At 50.5% G+C, this 19335-nt stretch overlaps 2 protein-coding genes across 4 annotated transcripts in view; one reads left to right on the forward strand and one right to left on the reverse strand.

Moving 5' to 3' along the window:
- Window positions 1-13856: 13856 nt before the first annotated feature.
- Window positions 13857-18442, reverse strand: HMGN1 (high mobility group nucleosome binding domain 1). 2 transcript variants are annotated; one of them, XM_073668433.1, is made up of 5 exons: window positions 18178-18442; window positions 16894-16959; window positions 16314-16370; window positions 15512-15637; window positions 13857-14729 (listed from the first exon to the last, which is right to left on the reverse strand). In XM_073668433.1, exons 1-5 carry the CDS (start codon window positions 18190-18192, stop codon window positions 14688-14690), a joined length of 306 nt encoding a protein of 101 aa, XP_073524534.1. In that variant the 5' UTR covers window positions 18193-18442; the 3' UTR covers window positions 13857-14687. The 2 variants fall into 2 exon arrangements, with proteins under 2 accessions (XP_073524534.1, XP_073524532.1); XM_073668431.1 differs by having other exon boundaries at window positions 15512-15640; window positions 18178-18439.
- A 528-nt stretch (window positions 18443-18970) lies between these two features.
- Window positions 18971-19335, forward strand: part of GET1 (guided entry of tail-anchored proteins factor 1) — a 108250-nt gene continuing 107885 nt past the window's right edge. For both annotated transcript variants that reach the window (XM_073668427.1, XM_073668428.1), the window contains exon 1: window positions 18971-19114. In XM_073668427.1, the coding sequence (XP_073524528.1) occupies window positions 19025-19114 (90 nt within the window). In that variant the 5' untranslated portion in view covers window positions 18971-19024. The remainder of the gene's footprint in view (window positions 19115-19335) is intronic.

A 19335-nucleotide genomic window follows, 5' to 3' on the forward strand; every position in this document is an offset into this window, starting at 1 on the left:
GCTCAAAGGGAGAACCTGTTAATGCGTTTAGCACCAAGTTTAAATCCCAAGAAGGGACCCTAACTGTAGGGACTGGATTGGCTCTACTACATGCCCTCACGAACCTGGAAATCCAAAGGCAGAGATTTGGACCTTTAAGGTGCTCACTGCTGTTATGCACACGCCCGGGCTGAGCGGCGTGTGCGTGTGATTGTAGTGATTCCACTGGACCGTGCCGGAGAGTGAATGCCTGGAGGGGCTTAACTAGGTATTCACCCGATCCGACCAGGGTCGCACGACGGCATACGACGCCAGTGCACCAAGGAGGAACCGAGCAAAGGGACCAGGTGCTACTCCAGGACAGACCCCGGACACGGCTGTTGACCCACACAGGGGAATACAGGAACAGACTGGTAGGCTGGCACACAGACTGGTGGGTATAGGCAGGCACGACTGGTATGCAGGCAGGCGGGTAAGCAGGCAGGGGGGTACAGGCAAGCACAGCTAGAGTGCAGACAGGGAGGCACTAGCAGGTAGGGACACTGGCGGGATAGGACCCAGTACACACTGGGACTCAGGAACAGAGCCACAGATGTGGCGGACAAACACAGCAGAGTGAGGCCGCCCAGAGCGGTGAGCGAGAACAGGGCAGGACAAGGCCGCCTGGAGCGGTGAGCAAGAGTAGAGCAGGACAAGGCCGCCAGGAGCGGTGAACAAAGGATCAAAGCTGAGCGAGACTGCTGGAGCAGTGAGCAAGAGTAAAGCAGGACGAGGCCGCCTGGAGCGGTGAGCAAGAGTGGAGCGAGACTGCCGGAGCAGCGAGCAAAAGGGTCAGAGCGGAGCAAGGCTGCCGGAGCAGCGAGCAAAGGAGTCAGAGCAGGCTAGAACTGCCGGAGCGGTAAGCAAAGGAGTCAGAGCAGACTAGAACCGCCGGAGCGGTGAGCAAAGGAGTCAGCAGACTAGAACCGCCGGAGCGGTGAGCAAAGGAGTCAGAGCAGACTAGAACCGCCGGAGCGGTGAGCAAAGGAGTCAGAGCAGACTAGAACCGCCGGAGCGGTGAGCAAAGGAGTCAGAGCAGACTAGAACCGCCGGAGCGGTGAGCAAAGGAGTCAGAGCAGGCTAGAACCGCCGGAGCAGTGAGCAAAGGAGTCAGAGCAGGCAAGGCTGAGTAGGGGGGACAGGGCTCTGTTCACACGGAACAGACAGGAAGGGAAAGGCAGAGCCAGACACCCACAGGGTACTTGCAGTGAAGTAGCGAGTGGACCACAAACTCACAAACGGGAGTACAGAGACAACAGGCAGGAGTTAGGTACGAGTTCAGACTCTGCAGAAAAAGGAAAGGAACGGACATAGAGAAAAGACAGATGAAAGATAGGAGAGAGTACAGACTGGAACTGAGTGTACGGACGAGACCGACACAGGAGCAGGACACAGAAGCGGGTCTGGGAATACGGCCCCCAGAGAGGCAGGACGAACAGGCAAGGAGCGTGTTCAGACAGAACAGACAAGATACAGGAGCAGGTCTGGGTAATCGGCCCCCAGAGAGGCGGGACAAACAGGCAAGGAGCGTGTTCAGACAGGACAGACAAGATACAGGAACGGATCTAGGTAATCGGCCCCTAGAAGGCGGGAGGAACGTGTTCAGACAGGACAGACAAGATACAGGAACGGATCTAGGTAATCGGCCCCTAGAAGGCGGGAGGAACAGGCTAGGAGCATGTTCAGACAGGCCTGGAAATACAGCCTCCAGGAAAGGCAGCAGGCAAGAGTACACAGACAGGACTCAGTTCAGACACAGGAACTGATACCGCAAGGCAGGAGACATAGACAGGACTCAGTTCAGACACGGGAACTGATACCGCAAGACAGGAGACAAAGAACGGGACCTGGCATCTTCAGAGTGAAGGCACACACTGAATGAAACACTATGCTCAGGCAGGGATAGATGGGAGCAGCTGAGCTATATACCAGGTGACAGACAGCAATAGGCTGAGGACGCACAAGGGGTGTGACCCACAGCAGGTACAAAAAGCAGGAAGTGATCGGGCGCCGCCCTTAAGCAGCAGAAACAGACACAAACAGACAGCATGGAGGGAAGCCAGAGAGACATTCTGGACTGGAGATCAAGTGCGCGCTCTTGCACAGTGGGAGATGGACCACCATGCAAGGACGCCGCCAGGTATGTTACAGTACCCCCCCCCCCTTACGCCCCCTCTTCTTCAGGCCTGCCAGAATCTTCCGCAGGGAATTCGAGGACCAGTCGTTCACTTCAAGGAGATCACTTCCACTGTCCACAGGAAAAACTGATCTCATCTGGTTAGCTAGGATGCTACCTCCTATCCAGCCATCCTCAGCAACAGACGAAACGGGTGGAGTACCAGGAACAGCACACAAGGAAGTCTCTCTCCACATATTTTCAGGTGGCACCCCAGAGGGTACAGGAGACAACTGGAAGTCCTTCACCGGGTTGGAGGGGGACAGATACTTGGGGGTAATCTCTGCTTCGAGGTACATCTTGTCAAGCTCACGGGAAGAAATAGACGGGTTATCAGGTACATAATGAGGAAAAGTCACTGTCTCTTTGTTATCTGGTGGTACCCCGGAGGATTCAGGAAACAACTGGAGGTCCTCCGCCGGGTCAGAAGAGTGCAGAGGCTCAGAGAAAACATCTGCTTCAGAGTACACTAGGTCGGACTCACTGGACGAAGCAGGCGAGGTATCGGGTACCGAGTATAGGAAAGTCTCTGTCCATTCACCACCAGGTGGCACCCCGAAGGGTTCTGGAGACAACTGGCGGTCCTCCGCCTGGTCAGAGGGGTGTAGAGACTCACGGGTAACCTCTGCTTCAGAGTACACTAGGTCGGACTCACTGGACGAAGCAAGCGAGGTATCAGATCTAGGATATAGGAGAGTCTCTGTCCATTCACCACCAGGTGGCACCCAGAAGGGTTCTGGAGACAACTGGAGGTCCTCCGCCTGGTCGGAGGGGTGTAGAGACTCGGGAGTAACCACTGCTTCGGAGTACACTAGGTTGGACTCAGTGGACGAAGCGAGCGAGGTATCAGGTACAGAGTATAGGAGAGTCTCTGTCCTTTCGCTACCAGGTAGCACCCCGAAGGGTTCTGGGGACAACTGGAGGTCCTCCGCCTGGTCGGAGGGGTGTAGAGACTCGGGAGTAACCACTGCTTCGGGGTACACTAGGTTGGACTCAGTGGACGAAGCGAGCGAGGTATCAGGTACAGAGTATAGGAGAGTCTCTGTCCTTTCGCTACCAGGTAGCACCCCGAAGGGTTCAGGAGACAACTGGAGGTCCTCCGCCTGGTCGGAGGGGTGTAGAGACTCGGGGGTAACTACCACTTTGGGGTACCCATTGTCAGGCTCACAGGACGAAGCGGACAAAGTATCGAGTACCGGGTGTAGAGAAGTCTCTCTCCATTTGTCATCGAGTGGTATCCCGGAGGATTCAGGAGGCAACAGGGGGTCCTCCACCAGGTAGTAGAGGTGCACAGACTCTGAGGTAACCACAGCTTTGGAGCATCCTTGGACATGCACACCGGTTAAAGTGGGTGAAGCATCTGATGCCGGGTGCAGGAAGTTCTCCTGTGTGGAGTCTGGATGGGCAGAAGTCTCTTCGGGCAGGAGAACTGGTGCACTACCCACGCACATTACCCGTTGGGGCTTCTCCAGGATACAGGGAGATGAAGCTTCAGTAGGGACTTCAAGGTTGGGGTCAGGAGGTCTCAGGGAGGACAGACCCTGGCGTGACGGCTTGCCTCTACGTCTAGCACGTCTGGACTGCCTCTTGAGGTTGGGAGAAGTATTCCGGAAAGCGTAGTCACCCTGTGAGGATTCTGGGTGGACAGTAGTCTCATTGGGCTGGAGGACTATTGCGCTACCCACACACATTACCCGTCGGGGCTGCTCCGGGATATTGGGAAGTGAAGCTTCAGCAGGGGCTTCAGGGTTAGGGTCCTCGAAGACCATACGAAAGGCCACCAGGAAGGCCTGCAGGTCAAGGACGACAGGATCCCATGCTTCCCATAGGGGGGTGACCCATTTCAAGGCATCACCCGCTAGGTAGTCAATCATAAAGGCCACTTTAGCCCAATCGGAAGGAAAATAGAGAGGGTAGGCCTTAAAGTGTAGCATGCATTGCTCCACAAATGCACGACACTGTCTTGGATCCCCATAGTAACGTGGCGGATCCGCAGGAACGAGAGCTGATAGATCCATCTGGACGGTGCGTAATTCGCCTGGAACTCAGCTAAGGAAAAAAAAATTTATTTATTTATTTTAATGCATGTATTCGCTGGAAAACTTCTCAGAGAGCGAAGGCCGTGGGGCTCAACGGGAACCATGGCCTGAGCATGCTGTTATGCACACGCCCGGGCTGAGCGGCGTGTGCGTGTGATTGTAGTGATTCCACTGGACCGTGCCGGAGAGTGAATGCCTGGAGGGGCTTAACTAGGTATTCACCCGATCCGACCAGGGTCGCACGACGGCATACGACGCCAGTGCACCAAGGAGGAACCGAGCAAAGGGACCAGGTGCTACTCCAGGACAGACCCCGGACACGGCTGTTGACCCACACAGGGGAATACAGGAACAGACTGGTAGGCTGGCACACAGACTGGTGGGTATAGGCAGGCACGACTGGTATGCAGGCAGGCGGGTAAGCAGGCAGGGGGGTACAGGCAAGCACAGCTAGAGTGCAGACAGGGAGGCACTAGCAGGTAGGGACACTGGCGGGATAGGACCCAGTACACACTGGGACTCAGGAACAGAGCCACAGATGTGGCGGACAAACACAGCAGAGTGAGGCCGCCCAGAGAGGTGAGCGAGAACAGGGCAGGACAAGGCCGCCTGGAGCGGTGAGCAAGAGTAGAGCAGGACAAGGCCGCCAGGAGCGGTGAACAAAGGATCAAAGCTGAGCGAGACTGCTGGAGCAGTGAGCAAGAGTAAAGCAGGACGAGGCCGCCTGGAGCGGTGAGCAAGAGTGGAGCGAGACTGCCGGAGCAGCGAGCAAAAGGGTCAGAGCGGAGCAAGGCTGCCGGAGCAGCGAGCAAAGGAGTCAGAGCAGGCTAGAACCGCCGGAGCGGTAAGCAAAGGAGTCAGAGCAGACTAGAACCGCCGGAGCGGTGAGCAAAGGAGTCAGCAGACTAGAACCGCCGGAGCGGTGAGCAAAGGAGTCAGAGCAGACTAGAACCGCCGGAGCGGTGAGCAAAGGAGTCAGAGCAGACTAGAACCGCCGGAGCGGTGAGGAAAGGAGTCAGAGCAGACTAGAACCGCCGGAGCGGTGAGCAAAGGAGTCAGAGCAGGCTAGAACCGCCGGAGCAGTGAGCAAAGGAGTCAGAGCAGGCAAGGCTGAGTAGGGGGGACAGGGCTCTGTTCACACGGAACAGACAGGAAGGGAAAGGCAGAGCCAGACACCCACAGGGTACTTGCAGTGAAGTAGCGAGTGGACCACAAACTCACAAACGGGAGTACAACAGGCAGGAGTTAGGTACGAGTTCAGACTCTGCAGAAAAAGGAAAGGAACGGACATAGAGAAAAGACAGATGAAAGATAGGAGAGAGTACAGACTGGAACTGAGTGTACGGACGAGACCGACACAGGAGCGGGACACAGGAGCGGGTCTGGGAATACGGCCCCCAGAGAGGCAGGACGAACAGGCAAGGAGCGTGTTCAGACAGAACAGACAAGATACAGGAGCAGGTCTGGGTAATCGGCCCCCAGAGAGGCGGGACAAACAGGCAAGGAGCGTGTTCAGACAGGACAGACAAGATACAGGAACGGATCTAGGTAATCGGCCCCTAGAAGGCGGGAGGAACGTGTTCAGACAGGACAGACAAGATACAGGAACGGATCTAGGTAATCGGCCCCTAGAAGGCGGGAGGAACAGGTTAGGAGCATGTTCAGACAGGCCTGGAAATACAGCCTCCAGGAAAGGCAGCAGGCAAGAGTACACAGACAGGACTCAGTTCAGACACGGGAACTGATACCGCAAGGCAGGAGACATAGACAGGACTCAGTTCAGACACGGGAACTGATACCGCAAGAAAGGAGACAAAGAACGGGACCTGGCATCTTCAGAGTGAAGGCACACACTGAATGAAACACTATGCTCAGGCAGGGATAGATGGGAGCAGCTGAGCTATATACCAGGTGACAGACAGCAATAGGCTGAGGACGCACAAGGGGTGTGACCCACAGCAGGTACAAAAAGCAGGAAGTGATCGGGCGCCGCCCTTAAGCAGCAGAAACAGACACAAACAGACAGCATGGAGGGAAGCCAGAGAGACATTCTGGACTGGAGATCAAGTGCGCGCTCTTGCACAGTGGGAGATGGACCACCATGCAAGGACGCCGCCAGGTATGTTACAACTGCTAGACCCTTTTCTAGCCCATTTTGAAGAAATTCTAAAATGGCTGTAATGGGAACCCCCCCCCCCCCCAGGGAAACTCCCTGAGATGACTACAAAAACTTCTTCCAGACTCTACTGTAAATCTTGGTAGTGATTGGCTTCCTACTCTTTAGAAGAGTAGTGACTAGGTTTGATGAGAAACCCCAACCTTCTAGCAATGACCTCTCAAGTTCCAGGCCGCTAAGTGCAATCCTTTCACCTGAGGATGGAATATAGGCCCTTGAACAAGAAGGTCGGGAATCTCTGGAAGAATCCAGGGGTTCGTGATGGACATGTTTCTTAGCCAGAAAAACCACGGCCTATTGGGCCAGAAGGGGGCTATGAGGACCACTCGAGCCTGATCCTCCCCGAATTTTCCTCAACACTGCTGGAATTAGGCACATTGGGGGAAAGGCATAGGCCAGACTGAAATTCCACCTGCACTGGAAGGCGTCTACTACTAGCGGGTTCTCTAAGGAATTCAGTGAGCAGAACTTCTTTGCCTTGCTGTTCTGACGGGTTGCAAACAGGTCGACCTCTGGAGACCCCCACATGGCCACTAGCTGGCGGAAGATCGAGAGATTTAAAGCCCATTCTCCCTGTAATAATGGCCTGCGACTTAGAAAGTCTGACTTCATGTTGTCCTCTCCTCTGATATGAAGGGCCCTTAACGAGAGAACTTTTCCCTCCACCAGCGAAAATATTCTCCCCGCAACCTGCATTAGTGACCTTGAACGGGTTCCCCCCTGGTGGTTCACATAAGCCACCGCAACCTGGTTGTCGGACAGAATCTTCACGTGATGACCTCCTAGTAGGGGCAAGAAGCTGATCAGTGCTTTCTCTACCGCCCGTAACTCCCACAAATTGGAGGACTCCAGACTCTCCTCCTGAGACCAAGTCCCCTGCATCGGGTGGTTGTCCAAGTGCGCCCCCCACCCCCTGGGCCTGGCGTCTGTAGTAATCACCCTGGTGAATTGGGGAACCCAAGAAACGCCTGTCTGGAACGTGCTTGTCTCCAACCACCAATACAGAGACTGAATCACATTCTGGGGGAGAATTAGCCTGCTTTCTAGATGTCCCCTCAGGATCACTTCGTTTCTTAGTACATCCCATTGGAACTCTCTTGAATGATATTGGGCCCAGGGTACAGCGGGGATGCAGGAGGTGAGGGATCCCAACAGAGACATTGCCCCCCTGAGAGTCATGACTGGGTCCGCTATTGCTGCTGAAACTAGATTCTTTATTTTCTCCCTCTTTTGGTCGGGGAGGCGGAATTCTTGCCGAATTGAATCCAGCGTAAGGCCCAAAAAGATCTGAGTAGTGAGAGGGATCAATTTTGATTTTTCTATGTTTAAACACCATCCTAAGTCTTCTAAGATGGTGCATACCTGATCGACCTGGCCCAGACAGTGATCGTATGTTTTGCCCACTATCAGGAAGTCGTCCAGATACGGAATGACCAGTCTGTCTTCCTCCCTGAGATGGGCTGTAACCTCCGCTATCAGTTTTGTGAATATGCGGGGCGCCACTTCCAGTCCGAAGGGAAGCGCTCTGTATTGGAAGTGCTTGACAATTCCCTGCATATTTACGGCTACCCTGAGGTATTTCTGAAAATTGCGATGGTTCGGCACATGATAGTATGCGTCCTTTAGGTCCAATACTGCCATGTAGCAGCCGGGAAATAGAAGGGTTATAGCTGATTTTATTGTCTCCATCTTGAATGACGGAATGTTCAGGAACGCATTTAGCCTTCTCAGATTGAGGATGACTCTGTATGAATTGTCCGGCTTTTTTTATAAGGAATAAGGGGGAATAAAACCCCCCTCTCTCTTCTTGTGGAGACACCTCTAGCAGGACATTCTTTTGTAGGAGAACTGATATTTCTTCCTCTAGTGCCCGTTGTTCTGGTAGAGAGGATCTTGGGGCAATCAGAATAAGCTTGTCTGGTGGATTCATCCGAAACTCTAGCTTTAGCCCTGATTTCACTAAGTTGAGGATCCACCTGCTGGAAGAGATCTTTTCCCAGGCTGGAAGGGAGAGAGCCTCCCCCCACCTGGATTAGAGTGTCACTTCGGCGGCTTGCGACTATCCTGGGAGGTCCCGCCGAACAAAAAATCCTTTCCCTTTCCTGGAACGATCCTCCCATCTAGATTGTTCCCCGGATGCCCTCCTGCGGCCAAATTTCTTCCTCTGAAAGGACTGCTTGAAGGATGGGATGGAAGGCTTAGGGAACCTTTTCTTACTGTCTCCCACTTTCTATAGGATTGAGTCCAGAGAGGTACCAAACAGAAAATCCCCCTCACATGGAAGAGAGCATAGTCTTCCTTTTGCCTGTATGTCCCCTGGTCAACACTTCAGCCAGACCGCTCTACGGCCGGCGTTAGACAGGGCCGCAGATCTTGCCGCTAGTCTGGCGGAATCTGCCGAGGCATCTGATAAGAAGGCCGCCGCTCCCTTCAATACCGGCAGAGAGGCCAGAATGGAGTCCTGTGACTCATTGCTTTTAATCTGGTCCTCTAACCTGTCCAACCATACCATAAGGGACCTCGCTGTACAAGTTGCCGCTATGGCTGGCATCAATGCCACCGCCGACGACTCCCAAGTACCCTTAAGGAAGGTATCTACCTTCCGGTCCAGCGGGTCTCTCAGCATCCCTGAGTCCTCAAAAGGGAGGGAAGATCTCCTAGAAGCCTTGAATACTGCCACATCCAGCTTCGGGGCCTTACTCCAGGAAGCGGTATCCTCCTCACTAAACGGATATTTCCTTTTGAAGGAGGATGGAAGGGGGCCCTTTTTATCCGGCCTATCCCACTCTTTCCTGATAAGACCCTGCACCTTATCATTAACAGGAAAAACTTGTTGTTTCTTGCGATCCAAGGTGCCAAACATAATATCCTGCACTGACTTCTTTGTTTTCTGGTCAACCAACCCCATTGTGGACCTGACGGCTTTTACTAAGCCATCCACACTTTCCAGGGGAAACCAATGACCTGGCCCTGCTTCGCTATCCGAGGAGGAAGAGTCAGTGGAGTCATCCAACATTCCCTCGTCGGACTCAGAGCCTGAAAGTGGGGGTGGAGTTTTTGCTCTATGGGCCTGGGATGGTTGGGAAAGGGATTTTAACGATCTCTCTACCTCAGACCTAACCTTTAAATTTGAAGAAAAAGTTGGGGCTTCCTCCGCAATTGTCTCTTCAATATAGGACTGGCATAATCTTTTGGGCCAATCATTCGTTAGGCCCCGTTCACAGAGGGCACATACTCTATGCTTGGCCTTCTCTTTACACTTCTTAGGGACATCCTGCCCATTACCGGAGGAAGGAGAGGGAGAGAGAGAGACAAAACAGAAAAAGTCTACATTAATACGTCGACTTTCACGTAGCTCACTCACCACCCAGTAAACCAAGACAGGGTACCGGAACGGAAGGCAGGACGGTATCCGATACTTCTCTGGAGACCGCGGAATCATCAACCCTGCTGGAGCTATGCCGGCTGGATCTGGAATCCTTGGCGCTGCGTGTCCCAGAACGTCCACTGCTCCTACTCTGCGCTGGACGCTGCTCCTGCGTACGCTTCTGGCGCCGAGGCTGCTCCATCTCCCTGGGCTGCTGCAGCTGCAGCATGGATTGCTGCTCATGCGGTGGGGAGGGCTGCTGTGAGGCCATTACTTCACTGCGCCGCTGCCTGGCCGGTGATCTACCCTTAAGTACCTCCATTGTGCTAGGGAGATCACCGCCAGCGTCCCCGCAGCTTCCGGTACCGCCCCCTCACAGGGGTCAGGAGGCCCCGACGCGCGTCATCGGGGCCCGACTTCCGGTTTCGTCATCTCCCGTCGTGCCCTGTGACGTCACATCCAGGACGCGGGGTTGCGGGCCACCATGCTGTGCAGGTGCCGCAAGACCACCGCCCGCACGCGGGGAGACCACATGTTGGCGCCCCCCGCGACACTTCCAGGATTCACGGGACCGGCCGCAGCAGAGACTGTGCCCTGCCAAACCAGACCAGCCCCGGTAAGACGACTGTTATTCTTGCGCCCGACGAGAAGGAAGGTCCCCCATCAAGGACAGGAAACCACTGAAGCGGGGAGAGGCGCCGCCCTTTTTATCTTGAAGGTTTCCTGTCCTTGAAGGGCGGATCCCCTCTCTCGTTGTGCCGTCATGGGTGACAGAAAAAGACAAATCTCTCTGTCTAGGGAACTCTGTCGTCTGTCCCAGGCCGAAAGAATTGTTCTCTGCAGGCCTCTTGTGTGGAACGGACCCCATCGGACGCACGATATTCAGGCTGTTAAGGTTCCAAAGATCTTCTTTTCAGTTGTTATAGAAGCTCGATTCTGAAGGAATAGGCAGATCCTGTTTTTTTACTGCTCTCTGCTTTTCCTCTGGCAACAGCAAGATTCTTCGCCTGGAATCCAGAATAATTCCTAGCCTCCTAGCCCCTGAACCTGATCCAAAGAGAGGGGGGAGGGCTCTACCGCTACACACTTTGGGGTGGCTCCACCGACCAGACTTCCCTTTTCCCACCTCTGGAAGCGGCAGGTCCTCTGAAGGGGGGGGTATCTTTTACTTTTCCTCAGGAAACACTTTCTTTTTGTCTGTTGCACTTTCTAGGATACTGTCTAGAACCGGACCCTGAAAAGGGTATGGCACACAGCTTATTCTTAGACTGATAATCCCCTAAGACTTCATCCAAATAGCTCTACGAGGCACATTTGACAAGGAATTGTGTTGTGCTGCAAATCGCTCAGATTCTGCAGAAGCATCCGCTAAGAACCCTGTTGCCAATTTCAATAAGGGGAGACTCTCTAACGTGTCTTCCCTGGAGGGGGTGGCTACATTGGCAATCACTGCTGCGGATGCCTCACTGACTCTCTTAAGGAGACCATCAGCCTTCCTGTTCATAGGCTCTCTGAGGCTTGAAGAATCTTCAAAGGGGATTGAAGTCTTCTTAGACACTCTGGCCACTCAATCTTCGGGATCTCTTCCCAGGTCCTTATCCCCTCAGGTTCAAACTGTAGACCAAGTCTGAAATCCAGAGAGATGACCAAACTTTTTTCTGCGTCCTCCCACTCTTCCAGAATCAATCTCCGGATGTGGCTGTTTACTGGGAAAACCCGATGACCTCAGGCCCCCAAACATTTTGCCCTGGACTGACTGAGGCGTTAGGGTCTCCATCTACTTTGTGCTCCTTTCTGCCCGAAGTAGTTTGTCAGTGTCTTCTGAAGAAGAGGTACATCTTGCCCACCTCTGGGTGTTCTGAGATAATTTCTCCTTCCTTTTCTAGATCTTTACTAAAACCTCATCTGAGGACTGTTCCATCTCCCACTTTGGTCTTTTGACACGAGGGCCCTGTTGAGGCATCTGGGCCAGTAAGAGGCCTGAGATGGAAGCCTGGACCTCCTCTCTGACCATGGTGCGCATCTCCGTTAGGAAGGAGACCTGCTCATCTTTAATGATTAAAGGGTGCAGCCCTCACATAGTTGTTTAGCCCATGAATCAGGCAATTTAACATTACAAATGGCTTATCTGGTTTTTCCAGAGGATCTGCCAGTCCTGAATGTAGATGTCATTGTGGCAGATACAGACTTGTCCTAATGTAAAGACACAGCATATCCAACCTGTGTTTAACCCCATAATTAATCTGTAACTTAAGGCCACTTACAGTCACTAAGGACTCAGTGGGAATGTCTTTCCTGCATCCTCCATACTGATAAAGAGGTGCCCCCAGATCAAGGTAGCTTTATATATCCTACCTTGTCTTCTAAGGCTATGTGCCCACGTTGCAGAAATGAAGCAGAAAATTTCTGCTTCATTTCCGCATGTCCTCTCCCGGAAAAAAGCATGCGGAATTCCACACGCGGAATTGCCTTGCGTTTTTTATGCATTGGACAAAGGCAATTCCGCTTGTGGAAACACAAAATTAATTGACATGCTGCGGATTTATAAATGCTGCGGCATGTGCATAGAACTTGCGGAATCCCATTGGGGACCATGGTGTGCGTAGTTACCAAGCGTTTTACAAGAGTTTCCGCTGCGGAAATTCCGCATCAAAAACGCTTGTAATCTGCAACGTGGGCACACAGCCTGATTGTCTGTGCCGCCCTGGTAGGATGTCCCCTTCAGGAATCCACCGTATCCCTGCTGCATACGCTATGTGGACTCCTTCCCGGCATCTTCATCCGCGTTCCACTGTGGAACGCTCGCCGGAGACCCAAAATCGGAAGCGCAGCACCCTACGACATCACCCAAAGCACTGCTCTGGCCTCCGACGATTCCTGCGTTCCAGCCTGGAATGCACCCAGAAGCACAATACGCGGCGCCACTCCACCATCACAGGAAGTGACATCTCCGTGCCTGCAGCCGCCTTCTGGCAGGCTGTGGAAGCAGAGAGCCCCCACTGGGAGGGAAGTGGCTCCAGGACCAGGAGCCCCCACTCAATTGGACATGCAGCTGGAGGAACCCACCTTGGGGAAGGAGAGGGTGAAGCCCCCGATCCCACAAAAGGTAACTTCTCTGAGAAAGCTCCCACACGTCTGTCTGTCCTTACAGGGACAGGAAAACCACTGGTGGGGGTGAGGGGTCTTTTAACCTCTCCGCTCGGTAGAAGGACAACCTCCATAATGCTGTCAGGAAGAATGTCCTGGAAAACCAGTTTGCGCTTTTATTTAAATTTTTTTTTAACAAACTGCAGCCCGGGGAGGTTGGGGGGTGGGAAGGCTTTTAACCTCTTGTGCTTGAAACCGCAGCAACTGGAACCAGCTCCAATTGCTGCTGTTTGCACCTTTAAATTCTGTTGTCAAAGGGCTGTAATTGTGGGGTGCAGATGGATTTCCTTCTGAAAACATCCCCCACCCCATAACTGCCATCAAAGAGTCAACTGATCTTTCAAGTACCCAAGTTCTCTAAAGGAGACTTAAAATATTTAAAAAAAAAAAAAAAAAAAAAAAAAAAACAATCACACCCTTTCCCAGATTTGAACAAGCTATAGGCCACTTACACAAGACTGTCTGCTGACTCAGTCAACAAGTCTAATGTATATGGCCACCTTCATGTGTAGAAGTTTTAAAGTTTAGAAAACTTTTAAGTGCCCATCAGATTAGAGATCCTCCCTCCCCCAAACGATGAATTTGTCATTACTTATGCACTAACTTCAGCAAGTCAATTCACGATCCAACAAGTCGCTATAATTTTTTTAAACCAGTTTTTATTGGTTTAGTGATCAGTACACAGACACTATGAACAATCTGTACATTTTTTTTTTTAACCTTTAAACTCTAGTAGAATGGAAATCTAGGAATAAAAACATGAATGAAAGTGAGAAAAATCAGAATCCATAAAAACTAGCGGCTTTTACAACTTTAAGTCTCAAAATACAAGTTGTTCTTGTAAAAAAGAACAGAGCACCCCCCTCGTACCAGTATCTTCAACTCGTTAGCTTAAACACTCCCCTATCCTCTGAAAAGGGGGAGATGGTAGAGAAAGTTCTTATGAAAAAAAAAAAAAAAAAAAAAAAAGGATAATGCTGCTGCCCCGGGGAGTGAAGTGGTTGACAAATTTAACCGCTTTTTTTAATTTTAAGTTCTTTTTTTTGTAACTTCCCAGTACTTCACATCACACTCACTACACACTCGAAGGTTTGTTTTTTTTTTTTTAAAAGATTCACAGCACTTTTACATAGTTACTGAAATGAAAATACCACTACCCAAAAATATAGGAAAAAATATGGTAACATCACAGATAAGTACACAATTTTTTTTTAGAGGGGAAATCCAACACCAGGGGATTTTTTTTTTTTATTAGATTGTAAAAATTGTACGCAAGACAATATGGGTACAGAGAACAGGTAAAATGTTAAGACAAATTAAAAAATTTTAAAAAAAGAAAAATGCCATCCATATCAGCCAGTATGGGAACACTGGGCACTGCCACCCCCACGCCATGTCAGGGAATCCGCCAAGAAAAGTAGAAGGCATTAGATCACAAAATAAGGGAAAAAAATAAAAGTGTTTTGTCGTTTATGCATTTAACCGTCTAGACGGGATGGAAGCTCCGCTACTTCCTAGTGCTCCGGTACAATTCGCAGGACTGATCACTGTATAGAATAATGGGCAGAACGTGTCAAATACTTAATAAAAACCACAACTCAAGAAACAAAGACATGGTGGGATTCCCTCCTATTTTAAAAGTGTGTTTTCTAGAATTAAACTACTAAAAAACTTGCATTTACAAAATAGCTGATAAAAATATTCCTCTGAATTGTACAAGGGAGGTACAGGAACCACTGATAAAAGACTTAGAACAGATGTAGGTTATTCAGATTTGGATTCCTTGTCTCCATCGGATCCTGGGGCCTGGAGAAAGAAGAAGAGAAGAATTAGAATAAAAAAAAATAATAATCCCCACCCCAAAAACCAGCAGTTTTGGAGAGGACAAGCCATGAATTTACTTATTTAATTTTTAGAGACTGAACGCTGAATCTGTGACAATGTAAAGTGCACCCTTGGTGTGGTCAAATATTTGGCAAGTTGCACTGGAAAGTTTGGCCACACTAAGGGTGCACTGAGCACCTGTGCTTGGTTTGAACAATCACTCAGTGCTTAAGAGTCCCTTTAAAAAGGGATATAGGGACTAGCAGAACTTTCTGATCACCGCGAGTCAGACAGCTTGGCAACAACCGATCCCAAAGGCCCAGGGATCTGCAGACTACACCACTCAGCTAATCTTGGATAGATGCAGTTGGACAGCCAGCAAGTTGAATTCACTTTATGGTTTGCAGTGTATAAAAAACTTTAAGGCCCTTTGGGTTTTAGGGTGCTTGTCTTGCAAGTCAGCTTCATTGAAGTGAAAGGCCACAAGTAGCAACTTACAATTTCTTATATAGTTATACTGGTAGGAACTATCAAGATTACAGATCCAGATATACAGTGGTGTAAGTTAGGATGCCACAGGCTGCTGGACCAGGTGCAACTGTATCTCCTGCACCCACTATCATGAAGATTAGAGTTCAGCTCCACCTTATGGGTGGGGAGTATATGCGCAAGCAACAAGCTCTAAACAGATGATCAGTTTATACTATGCGCCATTTGTGCAGCTTGTTTGTTGCAATACTAAATAAATCTATCTAGTTACCCACCTCGTCACTTTTTGTCTCTCCATTTTCGGATGGCAGGTCCTCCTTAGCGTCTTCCTTGTTAGCTTCTTCAGTCTGTTTGCCTTTAGCTCCTTTCTTTCCCTTTGCTGGAACTTTTTTGTCCTCCTTCTCCTAAAAGAATACAGGAAGGATAAATATGGGATCTCTAACAGTTGGTGGTTGATCATGTCCCCTCTAAGGAAAAGAATTTAGAGGGGGTGGCCTGATCAGAATAAACCCTTCTTGAAGGAGAGCCCCACTGAAAGTCACCTTCTACTATCCTCCTGGACCAACAGTCACCTGCCAACATGAAGTCTGCAGCCACACACATGGCAGTCACTTCACATCAGCACTGCAGCCACTCACACGTTTAAGAGTAAGCGCAGGTGCTGATGACTGGTAGCAGCACTCAGGCGACCCGATAGAGATGTTGGTTTTGGACCAGGAAGGAGAGTACAGGATTATTTCATTTAACAAGTAATAGATGGCACCCTAAAGCTGCTTTGTCTGGCCAAACATGTTCTGCTATAGCACAGACTGCAAAGATAAACTACTAAAGAATAAAAGGGATTGGCCAACCCTGACCACAGGCCGCTATTGCACATGAACCTCATTCACTTCAATGAAGTAAAGTTGCAATACCACACAGCACCTGTGGACAGAGGTGGCGCCGTTTTAGACTGTCAACTCACTAGAGATGCAGCGATTGGGCAAGGAAGCAGCTAAATGTAACCTGCCCATCACTGTTTACTGCTTCTATTGATTGTGTGACTGGGTCACTTCTGACCGCTGGACATGAACTCACCTTTACGGCGGCCTTTTCCTTTTTTGGCTTTGGTTCGGCTTTTGGTGGAGCAGGTTTCTAAACAGAAAAGAAAGGCAAAAATCATAAAATCTAACAAACCGATGAGAAATCACAGGTGCCACAGAATTACAATATTAAAGAGGTTGTCCACTACTGGTGCCAGACCCCGGCAGATCAGACATGGATATTAGTGGACAACCTCTTTAAGTTAACTATAAACAAAAAAAAAAAGTTGCAATAAAGTTATTGGTCGTCTTTGCCTGCATTTTTTTCCTAAAGAGGAAAATGCCACGATTGCATTATTTAGACACATTTCATTATTGACTTCAAGCTCTAGATAATCTGTCCCTGCTCCAGTCACCCCCCAGTGTCAGTACCAGAGACCCCCCCCTCCCTTCAGGCATTACCTATTAACCAGTGATTGTTTAGTAAATTAATAGTAATTTCTCTTAATAAAGAGGCGGCTCAGGTCTCATCTACAGCCTGGGAGCCACTTTTTATATTTATTGAAAGTGACAACTTGCGGTTTAAAAAAAAAAAAAAAAAAAAAAAACACCCTTTAAAAATGCAGAACACTTACAGCCGACAACCGTGCCGACCTCCTCTTGGGCTCATCCTTGGCATCTCCAGCATCAGCGGCATTAACCTGAAAGATAAGAGGTTTACAATAAATCATTGCCCCAAGTGTAAGATACAAGTAATCAGCAATCACTCAGTGCAGAATTACAGTAGTCACCCAGCTTTCCCAGGCCCCTGAATCATAAGCCAGTAATGCATGGGAATAGTAAAAACAGAAGTCAGGTGGGAGCCAAAATGCATTATGTAAGAAAAAAAAAGCCAAAAATCCATAAACCAAAGTGCTGCAAATCTAGCAGATCAGCACCAGGAATCTCAGATTGCCTGAATAATGCAGTGTAAACAGCTGTGTAGGCAGAGCCCACAGCAGGAGGCGCTAGGACCTCGCGCTGCAGCAGCCGCTAACTTGCAGGACTGCCTTACACTGCTCTAAGACTGAAACATGTTTAGTCCTCCCAGCACTCCTCCGCCAGTAGATGGCGCTGAGCAGACATGCCCACAGGACATGAAATCCATAGTAAAGAATAAATGGGAGGAGGAGGAGAGGGGGGGGGGGTGCGCGGGGAAGAATGTAAGCTGCCTTATAAACAAACAAGAGCCAAAGCCATGGCGCTGGCCGCCCTCCCCCCACCTGGTGCGCCTGAGTGGAACATGCCTCATCTATGGAGACAGTAGCTCCCCCTCCCCTCAGGGTCATCAGCGACATACAACATACACACACGGGGGAACTTGATGGGCTGTGACGTCACCAATTGATCGTGCTCCTATTGGTTAAAAGCTCATCGCCCGGAGTCCTCTGATTGGCTAAAGCGCGTCGTGAACGTTCTAGAACGTCCGGACCTCCCCGCTTTCTGTGACTGACCAGTCGGCTCAGGAGAGCGCAGAGGAGAACCCGCCACCGAGGGCTGCGGGGCGGGCGGGAAGAGGAGAGCAAAAAAAAAAAAAAAAAACCCCACACGACAGAAGCTGCTGAGCCTCTCGTCTTCCACTGCGCGCCATTACCCCCCACCCCACACCGCCGCCATTAACGGAAAAAAAACCGATAACACCGAATGTGGCAAAATGTATAAAAAAAAAATATATATAAATGATTAGAAATCAATGCAAATATAAATAAATGCAAAAATAAAAATTATGAAAAGAGGAGCCAAATATAAGGCGCAACAATGGCGCCACTTTTTGGCGGTAAAACAGGCGCAGTAAGTTGGGAGAAGGTGCAGAGGTGCTCCCATCGCCTTCGTCCTTGAGGAGGATGCCGGCGGCGGCGCAGCGCGGAGGAGCCGCTTACCTTTCTCTTAGGCATGGCGATTGATTTGTGCTAGAAGAACGATGCTAAAAAAAAAATCCCTCAAGTAGAAAGTGTCCAGCAGAGGCGACAGCAGCAGTACTAATGGCCGAGCTGGGTGTCAGCGCTGAAGTCCCCGCTCTCCTCCTGCAGATGGAGTCCTCACAAAGAACTAGCTGGCTGCACAGCGCTCGCAAGCGGTTAATATGCCACCGCCAGGAGAACTAGTTCAAACCGGATAGGATTCCTCCGCCTCTTTATCTATTCAACCTGCTGGAGGGGGGGGGGGGTAGGTAGGAGGGGCATAGCCACAATCCCCGCCCCTTTACCCCCCACTGATTGGTGGAGGCCGCCTAAAGAGCGCCTTTTAAACCATAACACGGGCACCTGTCTGGGTAGGTTAAGCTGTCAGTCATCTGGTAATTGCCCCCTCCCCCATCTTAGGGGGTGGGGTGATAGTAAATCGGCTTTGGGGTTTTTTTTTTGTTTTTTTTTCCCTCCATTGTTTTTTTTTATTTTTTTTTCCAGGTTTGTTTGAATCACTGGTGGTAAATAGAAGGGCGGGCGCTGATTGGTCAGAGCGCGCAGCGGATGGAACGTCACCAGCCCCAACGTTCTAAGCCCTTTCCCAACGTTCCATTCCTCCTCGCGCGCAATAAAGATGGAGAAAAGAAATTGCTTCATTGTTTTCTCCCCTCATGGGTCTTTGGTGAAGTTGTAGTCACCGGCCAGCCATTTCTTCTTCTTCTTCTTCTTCCTCCTCACTGGCGGATAAGGAGAGGAGGGGGCGGGACTTGGTGATTGCTATTGTGTGTGTGTGTGATGTGATGTGATGTGATCCCGGGGAAACATGGCGGAGAGCTGTGCGTGGTTGTTAGTGCTGATCACTGTGTTTCTGTGCAATCTCTTTAAAATCCAGCTTCCTTCCTTATCCTCAATAGTAAGTAAGCAAGCAAAGGTTTTAAAGAGGGCGACTAGTCGTGGAGGGGCCACTATACAGAGATCTAATGGAATGCGCGTTTTTTTTTTTTTTTTTAGGACCCCCCCCACCCACACACACCACCACCATCACCCCTCCATGTGTTACATAAATGCAGCAACTGCTATGGGAATATTTGCAAGGGCTGCAATGCCCCCTGTGCACACTGAGCTTCCTCCTCA

This window comes from Phyllobates terribilis, unplaced genomic scaffold (assembly GCF_046119375.1).
Source record: "Phyllobates terribilis strain yellow unplaced genomic scaffold, ASM4611937v1 Scaffold_2__4_contigs__length_985480577, whole genome shotgun sequence".
Taxonomy (NCBI): Eukaryota; Metazoa; Chordata; class Amphibia; order Anura; family Dendrobatidae; genus Phyllobates; species Phyllobates terribilis.